We start from the raw sequence: 23,181 nt of genomic DNA, 5'->3' as shown, positions 1-23,181 counted from the left end.
AGCTCTAGAACCCTCGTCTCAACCTAGGTCAGTGATGACTCTGTGGGTATGTTAGGCTCAGAAATGCTTAGTCATTTGGACCTAGTCCCTCAGAAATAGTTCCTATGAACTATAGCAGATTGAAAGGCCAATGCTCCTGGAAAAAAAAAAAAAAGCTGTGATTTTCTTGAGAGAAATTCTCAGTTTTATCACAACATACTCCACATGAATTCTTCTGGCTCACTTTAGAAGGGGTAGAAGATTATTTTTAGTGTAGCTAATGAGTCTCTAGTTTCTTGGTGTTATTCCATGAACATCCACATTGATATGATGAGTGATAACAATCTAATTATAAACTTGATTAATGTTGCCCTTTCTGGGAATCATTATAATTTAATTAATCTGTAGCCAGAAATTATGCACTTAGCAGTTTGAAAATACTGAATACTTGCAACACTGGCAATGTCAGACGACATTATCCTAAGGATATTATCTTATTTTTAAAAATCAGTCTTTTCAGCTGGGTGCTGACTAGCAAATCCATTAGCAGAAGTAGAAATCACTGAATCTACAAAAGCAGTTATCTGCTCTCTGGCCACCTGTCAGTGTACATCTGCAACAATGGCCATGTGGATGAATTGGAGTTCACAACATATGTTTCTACAGGCAACATCTGATTATTATAACTATTTTCTATTTTTAAAAAGTGAAGGCGATTATCACGAAGGTTGAGTCATTTGCACAAACTCAGGTGACTAGTTAAGCGGTCGTCCTGGCATTGGGACCATCCTGAAATGCTGTCCTCTCCCCCTCCACACCCTACGTCTGGTACTCAGACTATTCTGTCCCTTTATCCCACCTACAGAACTCAGGGAGCAACTGCTTAGGGCAAATATAGGTTCTTTGTAGTACATATCCCATCGGTCAGCAGTGCTTCTCGTGGCGTATTTCATAGTATAAATACCAGTGTTTCCTTTCAGTCTAAACGATACTGGCATGTGACATTCATCTGTTGTGTAATTTAGTGAGACCAAATGCCCATAAGTACAATCCAAGCCACATGTTTCCTCCTGTTACTAAAACAATGTTCTGCTGAATGGAAAAATAACAGAAAAGGTATAAAGAAGAAAATAAAAATCACAATCTATGGCACAGTGGTAACAACTCTTTAAGTCCGGCTTAAGAACCTTACAGATTTTATTCACATGTATGTCATTCTAAAGAGAAAACTGGATCATCTTACATAAACTGTTTTACCTTCCCCTAATACTATATATATATATATATATAGTAGCCAGAAATTACTCACTCAGCAGTTTAAAAATATTGTTCTATATATCTATATATATAACATCTTTTTATATTATTTGAATTTGGTGCTAGCAAATGCTGAGAAGATTGTATTTAACTTCATATTCCATTTTTATAGTGACACACATCTATTCACACTCGGCATTTTCTAGCAGAGTGCCCCAAACCATAATTTGTAGAGATGTAGGAAAAGGAGGTCATGGAAAAAGGATCAACTGAGAGGAAGGCTTTATATGATTTATTAGTGTATGAGAAATGACATGTCATTTTTATTTTTTTTATTATTATTTTTTAATCCTCACCCGAGGATATTTTTCCATTTATCTTCAGATAGAGTGGGAGGGAGAGAGGTTGGGAGGGAGAGAGAGAGAGAGAGAGAGAGAGAGAGAGAGAGAGAGAGAGAGAAAGATTGATGTGAGAGAGACACTTCCACTGGTTGCCTCCTGCACGACCCCGACCCGGACTGGGGATGAACGAAAACCAAAGTATGTGCCTATGGTGGGAATCGAACCCGCAACTTTGTGGTCTGTGAGCCGATGCTCTAACCACTGAGCAAAATCAACCAGGGCTCATTTTTATTTTAAAGTAACATAAATTTCCCAGATACTGTATACTGTAGAACATTTGGCTAAATGTCATTTTTCAATGACATGGTAGACTCCTTAAAGGGAAAGAAGTTTTGATTATGCAGAGGTAGCTGGATACATTTATAGATTAATTATAATTTAGAAATAAAAAATTAATTTGCAAAAAGTATTAGTACTACTGAGGGGTCGGAAACACCCATGTACTTGAAGGGATCTTTCTTCTGCAGTGTCAGCACCCATGAAACCTCGCGGTGTGCCTGCTGCAGCCGCAGCCCAGCCCAAGCCAGAAGCTTAGCCAGCAGCCCCTGCCCCAGAGCGGTAATAAACCCAGAGCGGTAATAAACCCAGAGAGGTCATTCTGGTGGGTAATCTATAGGATTGATGAAGATAAAAAAAGAGAAAGGAGATGAGAGGGTTTCTCAGGATAATACTTCATATAAGTAAAGTTCAGATGTTTATTATTACTTTGATAGATAGTTTCTCTCTCTAGTTAGTTTACAGTGTGTATGTGATTGTGGGTGTGCATGTACACATATATGTGTATAAAGTATAAATCCAAAGGAATGAAAAACTATTATTAAAATACAATACATTTAAGACTTATTTTTCTTAAGCTAGTTATGTGACCCTTGTGTTCTTAAAGCTCTGTGTTCCTTTCTCACTTCTGGATGGAATATACAGTACATGTGTTCTTAAAACATTGGATGGAATTTCTTTTTTTCTTTTTTTTAATCCTCACCTGAGGACATTTTTGCATTTATCTTCAGATAGAGTAGAAGGGAGAGAAAGAGAGAGAAACATCAATGCGAGAGAGACACATCAACTAGTTGCCACACACACGACATCAACCAGGGCCAGGGACAAACTGCAACAGAGGTACATACGTGCCCTTGGTGGGAACCAAACCTGGGACTCTCTGGTCCACAGGCCAATGCTCTCACCGCTGAGCCAAACCGGCCAGGGCATTGGATGGTATTTCAATCAAGTTTACATCAAATATACTCTGTAACACTTTAAATATTTTCTTCAAATGGTGATTTTAGACTATCTCTGCCTCTACTTATCCCTCATTCATTTAGTATGAATCCACTGTAATTCACCTAAGAATAACCTTACCTTCCAAATGGAAAGACACAAAAGTCAGGAAAACCACAGACAGAGGATCAGCCTCTATGAAATAAGTGCAATTCATGTTGTTGTCATATTGCTTTGGGTAGTTTGGAGAAATAATGTAACCCGAAGATTTAGTAAAATGACTTCCACATCCTAGGTAGAAAGAAAACAGGCATTATCAGAACACATATTCTCACGTACAGGATCTTTTCATCAGCAAGGACACGATTCCAATTTCCTAAATTCTGTGGAGACATATTCCCTGAGGTACTCCACGTGGAAGAAACAATAACTAAGAAAACAGAATTCTCATTTTAAAATAAATAAATGAGAACACTATATTTTTTAAAGAAAATACTGTAGGGTTTGGGACTGGAAATTTTACCATAAATCTACTGCAAATCACTTAAGATAATAAAGAAAGGATAACTTAGCAAAGATTTAATATTATTTATGTAGATAAAGAAATAAGACTGATGAAAAGTGATTTGTACCTGATTGGTACAGCTAACAGTTTTAAAATATCTTATTATATTACTAGAGTACTATATTATTTCATTACCATTGTAATCTGACCACAAAAACACCTGCTTTTTTTTTTTTTTTTTTTAAATGGTTGAATGTACTAATCCCAACCCTTATCAAATTCTCGCATGAATCCCTGGTGTCAGAGATAGAATTATCTTTTTACCATTAAAATGACATTTGTTTCCATATAACCACTAACTAGTTAATCCACATCACTCACTGATCTATTATGCATGAAAACATCAGTGTCCTTTGAAACTGATATGAAAGCACACACACACAGTCACACACACATACACAGTTACACACACATACACAGTTACACACACATACACAGTTACACACACATACACATATACAGGAACCAAGTAAAGACCTAAGGTTAGGTCTGCAGTTGTCTTTCATCACTTCCTTTACACCACCCCCATTCTTTTATTTGTGTCTGAAATATCCTTTCTCTGCATTATTTCCTTCAATTCTTTGCTTCAAACATTTTCCTAAATGGTGGTTTGCAGCTAGTGCTACTCAATTCAGTTCAGCCAACAGGCACACACCATTGGTTCTCAGGCTTAAAACCTGCTACATTTGCCACTAACCTAATTTGTGAGTAGTAATAAGAGAAGGAAGAAAACATATTCTGAAGAAAGTGGTTCCCAAGGTTTACTGACCGTGAGAACCACCTGGGTGAGAGCTAAAACATGCCAGTCCCCACCCGTGGAAATTCTGAAGTCAGATGGGTCAGCTGAGGCCCGAGACGCAGCATGTTTTAATGCCCAGGTGATTTCAGGGCAGGTAGGCAATGCACCATGTGCCAGGTACCCAGAGGTCTACTCATTATCGGCCTCCTGGGCTCCTGCCAAATTCCTGCCCACTCCAGATTTGGGCGTTATTTTTAGATGTCCTAGCGGCACTCAGGCTTTTGACATCATTTCTCAGCTGACCTAGCATTAAATTCAGTTCCATTCCCACTGATTTTGAAAGGAGGGTCTACTCTCAGGATTAGGTGACCAAGTGACACTCTTCCCTGTGGACCCCTAGTCCCAGCCAACCCTGGTGCGCTACCCCCCACTCCCCTCCACACACACACACACACACACACACACACTCTTCCCCAGGCCTGCCTGTGGCAGCCACACCCCTTCAGGGACCTCTCAGTAAGGATTTGAGAGTTACTTACGGCTTACAAAGGAGGCAGAGAAGCCCTGAGCCGGGGCTTCCTGAGACTGGAACACGGCTGTGAACGCATTTCTTGGTGTGATGATGGCACCGGGAGCCAGGTTCCCACAGCTCGTGGCCAACAGGGCTTTGTCCACCGCCTCGGTTCCTGCCCACACCTAGCAGAGCCACACACATAACACTCAGGGTTTCCCATCAAATCTGAGCATGCCTGTGCTGGAGAGTCATGGTACTGAGGGATATATCAACCTACACGTAGCACTAAATAGAACACAAAAATCTGCAATATTTTTTTAGAACAATATTTTTAAGTTGCATTTTAATAACATATCCCATTTTTTTACTCTTCCAAGGAGATCATGTTTATTTTTGTGTAGCTAGACAGTAATTTTTTTTTTTAATCTTCACCCGAGGACATTTTTTAATATTTTGTTCAGATAGAGTGGGAGGGAGAAAGAGAGAAGCATCGACGTGAAAGGGACATATCAAGTGGTTGCCACCCCCACGACCAACCAGGGCCGGGGACAATCTGCAACCGAGGTACGTGCCCTTAGCGGGAACCGAACCCGGGTCTCTCTGGACTGCAGGCTGACACACTAACCACTGAGCCAAACCGGCCAGGGCATCTAGACAGTAATTTTGAAAAGTTTTGAAAAAACTTAATCACTATCCAGTTTCCTCTTGGCTTCTCCTAGTTGACCTGATCTAGGTAGCTGAGCTTGCTAGGTGGAGAGAGAGAGAGAGAGAGAGAGAGAGAGAGAGAGAGAGAGAGAGAGAGAGAGAGAGGTAGTAATGTGTGTTACTGTGGGGCTGTTTGTCCTGGGTGGATGGGAAATTGTTGGTTACTAATAGAGAACATTAGCAAGGAAGAAGTCTGTGGAAATTAATATTTTTGAGGAGCATGAAGAAAGTGGACATGAATTCCAGGTATATATGTAACTAGGATACATTGGAATAAATCATAGCAGACTTCCTGCCAAGGTTGAATTTTAAGGTTCATGTTGAAGAAGGATGTGATTCAGTCACTATGCACTATTATTCACTGAAGACGGGGTTAGCAGCTCCCAGGTAGAACTGGTCTGTCATTGAATTAGCTTGGCCACTTTCAAAGATATAACTGACATACGCATTTGAAAAATAGTTGCACTGAAGTCCCAAATCACGCCAATCCTCACCATTCTAGTGAAGGACATTAATCATAGCATCACAAATGTAAATACAGAGTTCCAGCTTTGGAAGGGGCTGCAGTGGAGCAGCGGACCTGATGCGGGGAGCGGCGAGCCTACCCGAAGAAACCCCAGGCAGGACAGGTGTGTCTAGCTCAGAGGACAGAGAGCAACCGAGCAGGGTGAGAGGAGAGGCCACAGAGCCCATCCAGGCCTGTGGCCTGTCAGCATCTGGGCCCCTGTCCTGAAAAGGACAAGGAGCCTCCGGAGAGCTGAAGGCTTGACCACATTTGGTTTTTGGAAAACATCCCAATGTGGAGAATAAAGGGAAAAGGGAGGATGCTGGGAGATCAGACAGGAGGGTTTTGCAATAGTTCAGGCAAGAGAAAGGGGTATCTAAAGTGCTGAGTCACTCAAGAAAAATAGTGATATCAGGTACTGAATATACATTATTGAGGGAAAATACTATTGAACATGTTTAACCAGGGAAGATCCTCTGAGTGAGTCTCAACTGGGAGCAACTTTGCCCTCCCCAGGAAATATTTAGCAATGGCTGTATTTAGCAACTGTATTTTTGTCACAGTTGGGGTGGGGGGGGCATGTAGTGGGTAGGGGCCAGGGATGCACAGGACAAGACACCCCCCCCCCCCACACACACACACAACTAATAATTTTCTAGCCCAAGTAGGCAAGAGAGTAATAGGTGTGGGTCAGTCTTCCTTGACTATTCAACTTTTTTTATATAAAACTATGCAAAATTACTCATTTGAACATACCACTTTCAGAAATATTTCTCAACAAAGCAATAAAACATCAAGCCTTCAAATATATTTCTGTTGGCAAATCAGTCCACAAAGAGGTGTGAAACTGCACTGATTCATAGCACCAGTTCAATATTTCTCAGTTCTTTAAAGTGATATCATTTCAATTGATTTTTAAACACTGGCATCCATTAAAGTCGTTTTATTAAAGTCAAATTATATTTCCATTTGTCAGATGTGGGAGGCACCTGGCACTGGAGCTACTACTAAGAACAAAAGCACAGATAGTCTGTCAAATACCGAAGATCCAAAATGTGTCAGGATATAACTCAACACCAAAAAAACCCAAACAATCCAATTCAAAAATGGGCAGAGGACCTGAATAGATCCTTCTCCAAAGAGGACATACAGATGGTCAACAGACATATGAAAAGATGCTCAACACCACTAATCATCAGAGAAATGAAATTAAAACCACACTGAGATATCCCCTCACACCTGTCAGAATGGCTACCATCAATAAATCCACAAACAGCAAGTGGTAGCGAGGATGTGGAGAAAAGGGAACTCTTGTGCACTGCTGGTGGGAATGCAGACTGGTGCAGCCACTGTGGAAGACAGTATGGAGTTTCCTCAAAGGATTAAAAATGGAACTGGCTTATGACTAAGTGATTCCACTTCTGGGTATATATCTGAAGAAACCCTAAACACTAATTCGAAGGAATATGCACACCTATGTTCACTGCAGTGTTAATTACAATAACTAAGCTATGGAAGCAAACCCAGTGCCCATCAATAGATGAGTAGTTAAAAATTGGTGGTACGCATATATAATGGAATATTACTCAACCATAAAAAAGAATGAAATCTCACCATTGCAACAGCATGGATGGACCTAGAAGATATTATGCTAAGTGAAGTCAGTCAGAGAAAGACAAATACCATGTGATTTCACTTATATGCGGAATCTAAAGAAAAAATAACTGAACAAACAAAATCGAAACAGACACATAGATACAGAGAACAGACTGGTGGTTGCCAGAAGGGGGAGGGGGGCTGAGGGACTGAGTAAAAAAGGTGATTAAGAAGTACAAATTGGTAGTTACAAAGTAGTCATGGGGATGAAAAATACAGCATAGGGAATATACTCAGTAATATTGTAATAACTGTGTATGGTGCCAGGTGAGTATTGGAAATAACAGGGGAACACTTTGTAAAGTATATGATTGTCTAACTACTATTCTGTACACAACTAATACAATTTAATATTAAATGCAAACTGTAATTAAAAAATTTAAAAATGTTTTCAGGAAAGAAATTTATACTACCATTTTCCCTAATATCCCTTTTAATTTTTTCTTATTTTCCCCCTTATCTTTCAGGGAAACAGTATACAGAAATTTTCTATCTACATTTTGTAAAATTAGAAACATAATTTACTAATATCTGCATATACTCTTTTTATAAACATTATTAAAAGGCAAAGTGATAGGATCTAAATTTTTTTTCTAATCCTCACCGAGGATATTTTCCCATTTATCTTCAGATAGAGTGGGAGGGAGGGGGAAAGAGAGAGAGAGAGAGAGAGAGAGAGAGAGAAACATCGATGTGAGAGAGAGACATCAATCGGCTGCCTTCCACATAACCCTGACTAAGGCTGGAGGGCTGCAACCAAGGCCCATGCCCTTGACCAGAATCAAACCCTCAACTCTTTGGTCGCGGGCCGATGCTCTAACTGCTAAGCCAAACTGGTCAGGGAGATAGGAGCTAACTTTTCATAAGAAATCTCAAGTTTTTAAATAAAGAACTTCAAGGATACTCACGTGCTTATATCTTTCTGAAATCATTATGGATCTGATAGCTCTACCTTCTGGCCCAAGACCACAAATATCGCAATGATAATGGTAAAGAGTTATTAAGTATTCATTGCTGCCTTCTCAGTCAAGAACTCCTGTCATTGGCTAAATGACTCAGGACTCCTCAAACTATACTGGATCTACAAAATGTTATGAAACATCATCAGTTCAAAAACTCTTTAACTCACTTAAGGGTTTCTCATCCTGACTGCAAGTGATCTTTTGCCATTCAAGTAACTTTGTTTATAAAAAGAATGTTTATTGAGATAACTCCAGCCCTGGCTGGATTGGCTCAGCAGTTAGAGTGTTGGCCCACGGACCAATGAGTCACAGGTTTGATTCCAGTCAAAGGCACATACCTCGGTTGCAGTTCTTCCCCAACCCTGTTTGGGGCCATGCAGGAGGCGGCCAGTCAATGTGTTTCTCTCATATGGATGTTTCTCTCTCTCTCTCTCTCTCCCTCCCTTTCTCTCTCTCTCTCCCTACCTTCCACTCTATTTGAAGATAAATGGAAAAATACCCTAGAGTGAGGATTAAAAAAAAACAAAAACATTTGGAGAGAGAACTCCAGATTCACATATGGTTATGAGATATAAAATAGAGAAGTCCTTGGGCACATTCTCCAGTTTCCCCAACACTGATGTCCTGTACCACTATAGTATATTGTAACGATATTGACATTGATACAATCCAGAGATCTCACTCAATTTTCTTCTTTTGCTTGTACTTACACTCGTGTGTAGATAATCAGCTTTATACAAATTCTATACCACCACATCCAACAGCTGCAATACCGTGGGGATCCCTAGAGTTGCCCTTTTATAACCACAGGATTGATTTCTGCACCCTGGCTCTCTAGCTCTGTCTGTCCTCCATTCCTAAAATGTTGCCATTTCCAAAACATTATATAAATGGAACAATAGATTATATAACCTTTTGAGATTGGCTTTTTTTTTTTTAACTTGGCAAAACTCCCTGATGATTTGTCTAAATTGTTAGTCTGTCAATAGTTTGTTTTTATTGAGGAGTTGCATTCCATGGTTTGTATGTACTAGAGTTGGTTTAGCCATTCAACTGTTAAAGGACATTTGCACTAATTCCAGTTTGGGGCTATTCCAACTAAAGCTGCTATAAACATTGAGATACGGGTTTTTGGGTAAACACAGTTTACATCACTGTGGGATAAATGCCCGAAGTGAAATCGCTGGATCTCATGGTAAGTGTATATTTAGTTGGATAAGAAACTGCCGAACTGTTTTTCAGAGTATCCACACCATTTGACATCACCACTAGCAGTGGTAAGTGATACAGCTTTCCACGCCTTTGCCGGGATTTGGTGTTTGTCACTGCTTTGAATTCTGGCCATTTGGAGAGAAATGTAGCAATATCTGGTCGTGGTTTTAATTTGCATTTTCCCTAGCAGCTAGGGATGTTGAACATCTTTCTGTATGTTTCTTTACCATCTGTATATTGTCTTTGTATATCATATTGTTTGCCCATATTCTAACTGAAATGTTATAATTTTTCTGTTGGGTTTGAGAGATCTGTGCATATTTTAACTAGAGTCGCTCTTCCCAGTCTGTAGCCTACCTTTTCATCCTCCTCACAAACATTTTTAATGTTGATGAGATAAAATGTATTAATTTTTCTTGTTATGGATCAATCATTTCACATTTAGTATAAGAACTTTTCACCTATCTCTAGGTCCTACAGATCTTCTGCTATCCTCTCCCCCACCCCACCCCATGAATGTTTGCAGCTCTACATTTTACATTTCAGGCTATGGTCTATTTTGAGTTCATTTTTTTAAGTGTTTTTTTTTTTTTTTTTCTTTATTGACGTTTTTAGAGAGAGAAAGGGAGAGGGAGAGAGAGACAGAAACATGGATGAGAGAGAACATCAACTGGCCGCCTCCTGCATGTCCCTACTGGGGATCTGGCCCACAACATGGGCATGTGCCCTGACCGGGAATGGAACCAGTGACCTCCTGGTCCATGGGTTGATGCTCAACCACTGAGCCACACTGGCTGAGCTATTTTGAGTTCATTTTTCTGTATAGGGTGTGAGGTTTAAGTTTGCTGGCTGTAGGTGGGTTCTCCTTGCTGGCTCTGCCCACATACTTTTGTATCTCTTGTCAGAAAGAGGAGTCTTGGGTCAGCAGGAAACAAAAGTGCTCCCCCACACACTTAGTTTGGGCAGGGCTCTGACCTGACCCACCTGCTAGTGGAGTTGGCCTGGCCTACTGCCAAAGGGACTCCCATTCCACCCAGAGGAAAAATGAGCCTAAGTAACTTTTCAGGTCCATTTTTATCACTAAATAACTTTCTTTTTGCCCTGGCCAGTTTGGCTCAGCATTTAGAGCATCGGCCTGCAGTCCAGAGAGACCCGGGTTCGGTTCCTGCTAAGGTCACATGACTCAGTTGCAGTTTGTCCCCGGCCCTGGTTGGTCATGTGGGTGGCAGCCACTTGATGTGTCCCTTTCACATCGATGTTTCTCTCTCTCTCCCTCTTCCTCTCTCCCCCTCCCACTCTATCTGAACAAAAAATGGAAAAAATGTCCTTGGGTGAGGATAAAAAAAAAAAAGAACTTTTTTTTCCTTTTAAAAAATTTTTTCTTTATTGATATTAGAGAGAGAGGAGGGGTGAGAGAGAAACATCAATGAGAGAGAACATCGATTGGCCACCTCCTGCAGGCCCCCACTGGGGATCAGGCCCACAACCTGGGCACGTGCCCCGATCAAGAATTGAACCAGTGACCTCTTGGTGCCTGGGTCAATGCTCAACCACTGAGCCACACCAGCCGGGCTTAATTAAAGAACTTTCAAGTCTCACATCTGTACATTAGATGTTGACTCAGTCCATGAGAGAGAGAGGGAGAGAGAGAGAGTTCATTTGTTTCATGAAAAAAGCAACCGGGAAAGGTGTATATTAAATGTGTTTTATTCTGTACATATTTTATATAAGTATGGGATTTTTATTTAAACAGTAAGCACAGATCAATTCGATATAAAACATAATTTGAGAGATGATGTAATAATAATAACATTAACAATAAAAGTCACTTTTATTCATTAGGGGGTGTTATATTCCAAGTACTGAACACTATGGTATTATATCATATTACCTCTAATGCTTAAAACAATCCTACAAAGTGAGACTTGTTCTCTTTATTTTTATGGTTGAGTAATTTAAAGTTCAAATGTCTAATTAGCTCACAGAGGAACATGCAGGCGCTAAACGTATGAGATATGAATCAAGTCCAGGCTAATGTGCGCCTGAGGCTGCTGTTCTCTCCACTCAAAGGCATAGCCTGTTGCAGATAGACGTGCGATGCAAAGATCACAGATGGAGCGTGCGTAATACATTCATCATGGTCACAAGTCAGTGAAAAGTGAGGTCAACGCCACAGGAGCAGTATTTGTAGGAGCCTTATTGGCTGCTTCGCTGGCACCACTGTACATGGGTCTGTCTCATGGTCTTTTCAGCTGGGGGGCTCTTAAGGTCAAGGTGAAGGCTGGGCTAGCCACTTCTCCAGCCTCCTGTGATTTTTCTAGCATGCTTTAAATGTTGCCTGTAAGGAGGCCTTACATTCATTTTGTCCCAGAGGAGGTATTAGGAAGAGAGAGAGAGAATAAGGAAAGAAAAACAAAAAAAAAACTCCAAAATCTAGCATTCTCTCTTTAGTTTCTACAGAAAGGAAGAACCAGTAATGCTTGTGAGCATTTAAAAAGGCCAGAAAACAACCTCCCTAAGTTCCTTTGCCTATGTATTAGCAAACAAAAAGTCACATAGCAATATGTGTTGTGATTCAAAGTTTAACTCCTAATAGTTGAGATTTCTCACTTAAAAAAAAAATCCTCACCTGAGGAAATGTTTTTATTGCTCTTTAGAGAGAGAAGAAGGGGGGGGGGGAAATATTGATGTCAGAGAGAAACATCAATCAGTTTCCTCCTGTGCGTACCCTGACCTTAGATCAAACCTGAAACCTTTTTGTGTACAGGACAATGCTCCACCCAAATGAGCCACCTGGCCAGGGTGAGATTTCTCACTTTTTAACTCAAGAAATCCAAGCAGTAAAATTGCCCTTTTCTTACTTTGAGAGGCAATGAGTCATTTCTACTCCAAATGTTTATGTTCACAAAACCAGATCTGCTTACTTAAATAAACAAGCCCACTAACCTTGACAAAGCTGTTCTGACATTGTCCATCACCACTGGGGATTAGGAAGTTGTTGTCAAAGCTGATCTCCAAGTGATTACTTTCATGAGTAATGACGGTCCAGGAACATCTGCTGTTCTCGGGGAAATTCTGAGGCCAGTGAGGGGATCTGATTGTACCGTTATCTGAGTGAAGTATTCCACCACAACCTTAAAAAGTGTCATGGGAAAAGTCATTAATTTGCGAGAAAAAAGAACAGTTTTGATAATCCAAGACTTCTAGAGAAAAAACATTTCTAAATGTGAGATTTCAGTTCATCTTTCCCTATGTATGAGTCGCTGGCCTTTGGGGCAGGTATACAACAAGAACACTCTGTATACAACACGAACACTCAGTAAATGTAAGGTGCATTGACAGCGCCAGCTGTTACTGTTTTCTCACACCTCTATGACCCTAACTGAGAACTCTAATCCTTGTGAAAAAGGGGATGGACTTCTGTCCTGTCTTCAAGCAATAGCAATATGTTTTATTCCCATGACACTGTAATATTTGCGGCCCAGCAATCCCAAATTCTGAGAATACTAGTCTATACTCATTTGTAATTTTACTCTAACACACAGGATTAGAGCAAATGATTTCGAGGAGGGCAAAGTTCTTCCCTTAAGCACCATGGGTCATTCAAATTTAAACACTCATGGATGAAAATAAGTTACATAAAATCTAGAATTATTTGATACTATTGAAATACATACTTAAGACATGACAAAAGAAAAAAGTATGAACTCAAGACAAAATGACGTCAAGTTAAAGATTATTCCCTGAATCTTTTGCTTTTAAACTCTCGGAAAATCAGCGGTTCATCTAAAACTCCCCTCTGACTTCAACAGCATCCCGTGGTTTAATGAGGGGAAATTTGACTCATTCCATAAAGATCTTCACAATAACTGACTCTCCTGGAAAGAACTGCTCTGTGTACGTGACATTGCAAAGCTTTAAAGAAATCCCGACCAAAGTGTCCAATGCAAGTTCTTATACTTTCTGGGAAGTTGATTATTTGCCACGTGCTACAGGCAGAGCATTCGTTCTTAAGTCACAAATCTGCCCGGTTATCTTGCTGCTCAGCGCTCTTCAAGGACGCCCCACTGCTGAAGGGAGAATGTGGAAGTCAAGGACCAATCTCCTGCCATCAGCTCACCACTCCTCAGTCCTCCTCCAGGCTCCGAGTGTGTTAAATCACATGTAATTCCAACAAATCTTTTCTATTACTTGTAATTCTATGGCTACCGAGGCAGAATAGTGAAGTGTTAAGATCAAAGTGTCTGGGCTCCGCTGCCTTTATTCAAATCCTGCCTACGTGACCTAGGCAAATGATTAACCCCAGTATCCTGTTTCGCCCGTGCATAATGGGAAAAAAAAAATACGTATTGGTACTGTGCCTTCCTTGCAGGGTTGCTACATGAGATGACACATTTAGAATTGAGTCTCACAGAGAGTAGGTATAGCATATATACTTGTTGAATTAGTCATTACATTTTTAAATATCTCCATGGAAAAAGATGATAGGTACAGAAAAATGTTTCTTTTACCTAAAGTATGTGTGCTCCACGTAGCATAAAATCCACCATTTTGCACCGAATGATCCGAATTAAAAATCACCACCAGCTGGTTAGAACCAGACTGGATTGGACTGGGGTTTGAACTGCCACAGTACTGTCCTATTATGGGTGATCCAGGAGAACCACCGTTCCTGACAGTGACAGAGTCCCAAGCACAGGTGAAGTGGTCTTCAATATCAAAGTCACTAAAGGTAAGCTGCGGGAAGGAAAAGAAATAAGGAGGCATTCATTATTTTATTAGCGAGTTGCGAGTTTATCTACCTAGAGTTAGATAAGGTCCCCACAAATTGTTTTATTTTGTTTTAAATTATACACGTTCATATTTATGTCTCTTATTTAATTTTCCCCTGCCCTCCTCTCCTCTTCCTCATTGAAGTTTCTCTTGGAAATTGTGAGAAGGAACATTTCTCTCCAAACTGAAGGCATTAGGGGAAGTCAGTCTCCTGGGCTGGGGTGGGAAGTCACATCAAGAACATGAACACATCCTTCTCCTGGATGTGGAGTTATCTTCTACATATAGCTTCTCCAATACTTGAAAAAGATATCTCATTATTCATTAATCGTAAACTTATAGATGGCAATGTATATACTCCAATGAGAGAATTTTAGGGAGAAATTTATCTGATAGCAAGATCAAAGCCTAATTATTTGCTTATTGAAAGAACTCCGTTCCCACACAGGACATGATATTGTAGCTCTGTAGCCTGAGAAGTATTTACTCAGTCATCAGAACTCACAGTGATGGTGTGTCCCTGTGGGACTTCCAACAACCAAGCACAGTGGGTCAAGCTGTCGTAAGAGGCCGGATAGTTGGGACTCGCAATGACTCCACTCTCACCTGTCTGGAGTCCACCGCAGTCTGAAATGAGATTTGCAACCTTCTAAATAAGAGAGGAAAAAACCCTGCAAAGCCAACATAAGTAGTACTCAAACCTGTCATAGTTTATGATTTGAAAATATAATAAATGAATAAATATGTAAAGTTGTATAAAAGCAAGTTAAACTGGTTACAAGATTAGAAATACACAGAATCCCATACACAGAATCCTATAGTGAAAACAGGCTCAAGTTTAGTACAAAGCAAAAAGAAGATAATCTGTAACATAAATGGAGAATAATTAGATGTGTGTATGACTGAGAGTAAATGTACTAGGGACAAAGTAAATAAACTTGCTTTTCCTGAAAAGAACTAGGCCAGTGAAAATAAATATAAGCTGGAAGAATATGATTATTACCACAACTAAAGACTTTGTCATTTGATAATAAGCACATATGTCTGGAGTCAGCTATCAAAGTATACATTAGCACAGCAAGTTGAAAAATAGATACATTTATAAAGCATAGCATGTATGATGTTTTGTACAAATAATACCGCTTTCCAAAGTCCGACTCCTTTCTTTCAATCTAATGAAGAAAAATAATCTGACAAGATGCTTGATTGAATAATCAATCTTACTCCTTCTCCCAATCAACCATTTTATTATAGCACAAGAGATGTTAGATAAAACTCCAATCAAAATATATTTTGATTCATAGCCAACCATAATCGAAAGAATGAAGATCTCCCAAATCGACAAACAATAAGTGTACTCAGATTCTGAGACGTAATCTCAACCTGGAAGTGTATTAGTCTGAGAGGATACAGAGCCAAATGTGAGCCACAGGGATGGGGGGTCTAAGGATTTTATGACCAGACAGAAAAAGGACATATGAGTTTGTACCCCCACAAAACCAAGAATTGGAGTTGAGATTTTACATAATTTGGGGATCTAACAGGACTGCCATCACAGTGTAAAGGTACTGGAAAAACTTCAATGGCCCAAAGCAGCAGCAAGGAGTAGTCCTGCCTGTCTTGGGTAAAATTTTCAGGTGCAAAATGAATGTCACAGATGCAAATCCAACACATAACATTAGCAAGTAATATCCAGTAATATGTTCAAAACATACATCATGACCAAGTAGGATTTATCCTGGCAATCAAAGAATGGTTTAACAGTAGAAAAATCTTTCAATATGATTTATCACATTAACATACTAAAGGAGGAAAAACAGGATCATCTTAATAGATGCAGAAAATTTATTTGATAAAATCTTATGCTTATTCACAGTAAAAAAATAAAAAAGCAAACAACTTTTTGTACAATATGAATTTAAGGGATTTACTTTATTCTGATAAGGAGTGTTTATTGAAAACCCAAAAGCAACCCATATATTTAACAATGATATGTCATAGGCATTGACATTAAGGTCAAAATAAGATGCCATCATCTCTTCCATTTAAAATTATGATGATGACTTAGCTAGTGAAATAATACAAGAAAAAGAAATGAAATATTGGGACTGAAAAAAAGCACTATCATTTGCAGAAGATGTGATTATTTTTACAGAAAAACCAAAGATAATTATAGACAAAATACTAAAACAAATAAAAGAATAGCAAGATCTCTGGACTAAAGATCAATGTAAAAAATTTAAAATTCCTAGATATCAGCAACAACCAATCAGAAAATGTAATTTAGAATGTCTTATTTACATTAGCAACAAAACCAGTAGCAACCTAGAAATAAATTGAACAAAATATATATATCTTTATAAAAATATTATAAAAATTATATCAACTATTTTATTGCCAGAGTTTGAGAGCTTAATCAGAAATTTTACCTGTAAAGAAATACTCTGCATGGAATCCAATATGTTCTACACGTTCATTGGTGACAAAGTGTATCCATACCTGTGGATAAGGTATAACCAATGGCATTGCAGATGACAAACGTCCACAAAATCTCCATATCAGAGGCCCATCAGCATTACCTGAACAAAAGAATACACCAAGTGCCATTATTTATATAGCTTTTAAGAAATATAATCAGTGAATTCAGGAGGAATCAATAATAAAAAAAAATTCAAGGTATTCATTGACACGTTTAAATTCTACTTTAATAGCAGACATTTAAAAATTTTCCTCTCCATCTTTGTCAACTGTAAAAGAAAGAGTCCCTCCAGCAGGGTAAAAATAAAAAAATAAAAAATAAAAATGCCTTTTTGGTATGAGTCTTTCTCTAGTGTAGATGCCATTCTGTCCTAATTTGTGTTTTCATAATTATTTTAGCATATTTAAACAGAGATGCAACCAATTAAAAAGCTTTTGGTTGTGATTCATTTTTAGGAAGAAAGAAATATAATACCAACAGTGACAAAATCTATTATCAAGATAAAAGTGATAATATTTTAATTATTTTTTTCACTGTATTTATTTAACTAAAATAAATGGTATTAGTACTCAGGCCAAGAAGTATCATATTTGGAGCTGAATATATATTTATTTTTTAATCCTCACCTGAGGACATTTTTGCATTTATCTTCAGATAGAGCGGGCGGGAGAGAGAGAGAGAAACATTGACGTGAGAGAGACACATCAACTGGCTGCCACCCACACGACCCCAACCGGGGCCAGGGACAAACTGCAACCGAGGTACCTGCTCTTAGCGGGAAGCAAACCCAGGACTCTCTGGTCTGCGGCCCAACACTCTAACCGCTGAGCCAAACCGACCAGGGCTGAATATCTTCATGAAGATTATTTTTCACAGTAATTTGATTAACATTTAGAGCATACCTGCAGGGTTCACATTGATCTGCTCTCTGTCTTTCTAGTCAAATAACATCGCTGATCTTATACGTCAACAGAAGATAATATTATAACTGACTCTAAAATGAGGGAATAGAGAGAAGACTGCATTTAACTGACATACAGCTGCTTTATTTGATTCTATGAGCCGGTGGTTTTGAGCCAGGTGATGGTGGTGAGGGATTACCAGAATCACATGGAGAACATTCTCAAACTACAACTTTTATTTCTCTGATGAACCTTCTCTAGATTTATGGATCTCAGAGGGCCCAGATGGTTCTCCTGCTGAGATAGGTCGATGATTATAGACCTTATCTAACTCTCCTTCTAGAAAATTCTGTCCTCCATGTTCTCAAACCCATCATTAATTCTTAAAGTTGCCCCAGAACATTTCCATTGTCAAACTACATCAGTGTTTGCTGTTTTCAGTCTCTTATTCTTTAAATTTTGCAATAACATGGAACTTGGTGAACCTTGGACAAAATAGATGGTCTACAATGTTATTTTCTTTCTCTACTTGTTATTTTTTTTTAACCAGGAAAAGTGTCAATATTTTGATGGGGGTGATTTCATGGATAATCTATGCCTTCCTTGACTATAGAAAATAACTAAAATGGATTCGTCTTTCATGAATGAAGATATTTAAACATTCTTAAGAGAATTATGATTTACCAAATACACCTCAATCCTTTTCTATCATGAAATCAAAGACAAACTTGACTGCTCTGGGATGATTTCTCAAATAGCTTCCATGTGCTTCTCCCTCTGGTGCATTTCAAAACTTCCTTGGACTTCGAAGGCCTAAGGAGAATTCCACAGCTGCTTTTGTGACTCAGTAAACCACTGACACTGACCATTTTACATCCCAGTCTCTGAGGAAAGGAGTCTTGATACGCGATTAGTTGAAGGGGCCACCTGAACCATTAAGAGCACGAGGACAAACCAGAATCTCCCAGGCAGATCTCACATCAGCTGAGACATGTTGTCTGGTTGTAAACACTGATTCATCTCTCACTGCTCACAGGGCATGTGTTCCTCATCTGGGCACACAGAATTATGGCTTTATCTGACCAACATTCTTCTGAATCTTATGTATGTATAACGCGGCCATCTGACTCCTTCCATTGTTGGTGGTCTCCAGGCATGAGAAGAATACTGTAGATAAACGGGAGGACATGATCCTAGACCGAACTCACCCACTCGAAACTCTAGGACATCAAATTGACAGTCTTGGTGACTCTCTAGGTAAAAATCCTCAAAATGAATGTAGATGGATGAATTTCCCTGATTTGGATTGCTAACAGTCCATTCACAGTTTAGGTTTCTTGAGTAATTACTGACTCCATTATAGCCAGGAGAAGTAAAGTTTCCGCCAGGGGAATTTGTAAGGGACCCGCCACACACTAGAAAAACAAAAGGCAACGGAGAAAGTAACAGTAAAATTTATGCCATAACAGAAGACACAAACAATATAGGAACAATCACTAAAATAACAGCGGCAACATTTTTACTGTTTTCATTTTTTTTCCCTAGGTGAAGACATGGTTGTGGGTAAAGGGCTGGCTCATGCGTGCAAACAATGGAAGAAGTTTCTATAGGTTTAGACCAAAATATGTGCAAAAATAAGCAGCTTCTTTATTTCTCTGTGGGTGAAGAATAGGTGGGTGGGTTTGGCTGTGCATCAGTGTCTCCTAATTTGGGCCCGTTAATATTTAATTAGAGGAGTATTAAAATGCAACAGTGGTCCCAATGGCTTCTAATTAGCAATTCTCCACTTCATCCAAGAATTTAATTGGATCAAACAGATCATATAACATTATAGTGCTAATAAATTTACCCCTTCAAATAGGAAATAAACACTCCGTATATCAATAAAGTAAAGGTTTTTAAAAAATATTCAGTTCCAATTTTCCTAAATGTAAAATGTCTTAGATAATAACATCAATCCAGAAATTAGGAGCATATTTAAAGAAGAAAGGCCACCACTTGCTTAATTTTTAAATACTCTATGTCAGAGTATTTACACTGGAAATGTGTATACTATGGATGGATGACTGAAGCATAATACAGTCTGTCGTCAATTAACATGGTTACTCTCTGGGGGTGAATCACCTCCTAAGGCGTAGATGGGCTCTCAGCATGAAAGAATGCCAGGCCCGCAGAACTGGAAACCAACTAGAACGGCGACATGGCATGGAATTGAGCCAGCACCTCTTCTAATGGCATTTTTTTTTTTTAAGTTTTAATTCACAATGGCAGTTTTCATTTCAGAACCAAAGGAATTTTTATTTTAAAATGTATTGTTCTGTTTATTCGACATGGGTTTTCCAGGTTACGCATGTCTGTCTCGTGTAGAAGCTCCGAGGTGTAACGTTAATCACCGACGTGACACAGACGGCCGTGCTGCCGGCAGTGGCCGCGGGGACATCCGCAATGCGTGTGTGTTTCTAACGCCCGCTGTTACCTGCGTCTTCACTGGATGTGTAGGACGCGGCGAAGCCTCCATATGGCCTGGATCCGTCAGTGAAATAAACGACTTTCATTGTATTTCCTGAAGATCGGATCTCATCACTTACATTCCCACTGCTGCACAGCTTCCCCAGCTGGGGTGAGTTACTTCTAATGCCATTGAATACCTGTTAGGAAAAGAGTTGAACCTTTAGAAACATGGCTCGTTTTATTGAGTATTTCCTAGGAGGTTCTGTTCTGTTCTCAGCCCAGACACACTTCCTTCTAAGGAAGCCATGTGCTAAAATGAATTTCTTAAAAACATGGGCTCCTAGCCCAGTGCCACAAACCACTATGTTACCCAGAACACATTCTGTGGCCTCAGGGTCATTTCATTAAATGAAAACACAGGGGTAATGCTGTCCTGCCCGTGGCAACAGGTGAAAAACTGCTGCATTCTTCACGACAGGAAACCGTGGTCTACATGTAAAGTACATACAGGAACATGTTTACATCTTAGTCCACAGGGTTCTCTGATGGGCATTTTCTCTTAACAATGCATCGGGACCTTTGATATTTAGAATGAAGGCTTAAATTTTACTCTGAGGATGTAAAGTACATAATCACATATTTTTAAGTGTCTTGAAATGTCATTTAAAAAGCCAATCTCAATCTCAATAGTTCTTTCCTAATTACTAATGCATTCAAGCTTCACTTCTCTTACTAATTTGAATTTTAAAAAGTAGACTAGAGTATTGCTGACTCCAAAATATTAAACAATGACTCTAGTTATGCACATAGTTATAATAATTAGCAAAGTATTATTTCGCTTCTGTACAAAAACAAGTGAAGGTTTTAGCATGCTTGGTTTTCACGACGTAAGGACAATCCAGAAGGAACTAAACAGTAATTGAATGACTGATTGTTTGACGTTCCTTTTTTCCAAGGTTTTGAATGGCTCACAATTAGAAATAATGAGTCAGAGTGTTACACTAAGAGCTATGGGGAAAGAGGATGTACTCCATCAAAAAGGGATAAGCTGCCCTGGCCGGTTTGGCTCAGCGGTTAGAGTGTCGGCCTGCGGTCCTGAGAGACCGGGTTCGGTTTCCGCTAAGGGCATGTACCTCGGTTGCAGTTTGTCCCCGGCCCTGGTCGGTTGTGCGGGTGGCAGCCACTTGATGTGTTCCTTTCACGTCGATGTTTCTCTCTCTCTCTCTGTTCCTCTCTCTCCCTCCCACTCTACCTGAACAAAAGATGGAAAAATGTCCTCGGGTGAGGATTTAAAAAAAAAAAAGGGATAAGCTTTTAAATTTACTATACTTGATTATTAAATTTAGCTCTTTCCTTCCTCCTTTTCCTTCCTTCCCCCCCACCCCCGATCTTCCTTCCTTTTTTTTTTTCTTTCTGAGAAGTTCTCAAATAAATACAGGGTGAATAAAGGGCACCCACATCCCCTTGTTTGGAGCAGAGTGAAGAGCAAACAAAACAAACATTGAACCTATAAAATATATTGCAAAGGAAATGAATATGGACATATTAAAATTCAGGAGTTAATTCTGAAAGTGTTTCTCTTCTGGAGTTTTAACCTCCCCAGGAGAAAAGACCTGTAGAGATGACATTTGTAGTTCCCTCTAATTAAACAGGCGCCTCTCCCCTTGTCACCTCCCATCAAGACCGCAGCTGACAGCCCAGCCATGCACACAGAGCTTCTAATCAGACGTTTGGTGCTTCATTCTTAAATCTAAATGAACAGCCAAGGGTTATCAGACATTTAGGGGAACATCTAATGTCAAAGGCAGAGACCAATATATGTAAATAGGAAACAGTAGCTTAAAGAAAATTGACCGCAAAATAACCCCAAATACTTCAAAGTTATGATTAATATATTCATATATATGTGTGTGAATATATTAAATATGTATGCTATTTAAAAATATATAATATATTCAAAGAATAAGGGTAACATAAATACAATTCTAGGTATACACATTCTTAAAACATAGTCACGCACCTCTACTTCCTTAAGAAGCTACAATAGTATATGCCTCCCCAAAAAGAGAAAATTAACCAAGAAAGGGAAATGCTCATATCATAAAGCCAGGTATCCTGCCCAGGAGAGGACTGGAGGGACTTGGAAACCTGCTGAAGGGAGATTCGAACCTGACAGCTCGCACCAGGCTTGCAGCTGCTGCAGAAAGGCTCAAGGAAGGACATTGCTAGGAAAAGTGAATGAAAATAATAGATGTGCCTTATTACGTAAGGTGGGGGTGTATGTCTGGAGTGGAAAGTGTGTGGCAGAATTAGTGATCGATGCATAGAAAACCAAGAATCGTAAGAAGGACACTATTTTTATTATTACATGAAGAAACAAAAGCAAACGCTATCAGAGTCCACTACCTGGCTAGTTGCAAATGGTGTTTACCTAATCATAGTAATGTAAACATTAAATAACAATCTAAACAAAGTATGTGACGTGAGTATTTTTGGAGGACGTTCGGGGGAGTGTGTGAAGTGTACATGCCACTGCGTGCCTTTCTGGTAGGGGCTGGTTTGTGAAGAGAACTAAATCCTCATTGTCCATAGTTGGAGGTAGATAGATAATGTCTAAGATCCAAAAATAAAGATGTAGCAGAGCAGGAGCAGTATTTTAAAATAATGACAGAGACCGGCTGGTGCAGCTCAGTTGGTTGAGCATTGTCCCATAGACCAAGAAGTCGCTGGTTTGATTTCTGGTCAGGGCACATGTCTGGGTTTCGGGCTTGATCCCCAGTATGTGTGTGTGGGGGGGGCATACAGGAGGCAGATGATTGATGTTTCTAATTCTCTCTCCCTCTCCCTCGCTCTCTAAAATCAGTAA

At 39.4% G+C, this 23,181-nt stretch overlaps 1 protein-coding gene across 1 annotated transcript in view; it reads right to left on the bottom strand.

Annotated features, from left to right (window-relative positions):
• Positions 1–23,181, bottom strand: part of CUBN (cubilin) — a 292,271-nt gene that overhangs the window by 63,432 nt on the left and 205,658 nt on the right. Inside the window, exons 49-56 of the mRNA XM_036275497.1 lie at positions 20,341–20,512; positions 19,073–19,279; positions 16,913–17,062; positions 14,989–15,110; positions 14,222–14,447; positions 12,657–12,844; positions 4,696–4,852; positions 2,994–3,143 (exon numbers count right to left, since the gene is read on the bottom strand). Of these exons, the coding sequence (XP_036131390.1) occupies positions 2,994–3,143; positions 4,696–4,852; positions 12,657–12,844; positions 14,222–14,447; positions 14,989–15,110; positions 16,913–17,062; positions 19,073–19,279; positions 20,341–20,512 (1,372 nt within the window). The remainder of the gene's footprint in view (positions 1–2,993; positions 3,144–4,695; positions 4,853–12,656; positions 12,845–14,221; positions 14,448–14,988; positions 15,111–16,912; positions 17,063–19,072; positions 19,280–20,340; positions 20,513–23,181) is intronic.

Source organism: Molossus molossus, unplaced genomic scaffold (assembly GCF_014108415.1).
Source record: "Molossus molossus isolate mMolMol1 unplaced genomic scaffold, mMolMol1.p scaffold_m16_p_1, whole genome shotgun sequence".
Lineage (NCBI taxonomy): Eukaryota > Metazoa > Chordata > Mammalia > Chiroptera > Molossidae > Molossus > Molossus molossus.
The sequence above is the reverse complement of the archived record's forward strand: the minus strand, read 5'-3'. Positions and strand labels throughout refer to the sequence as shown.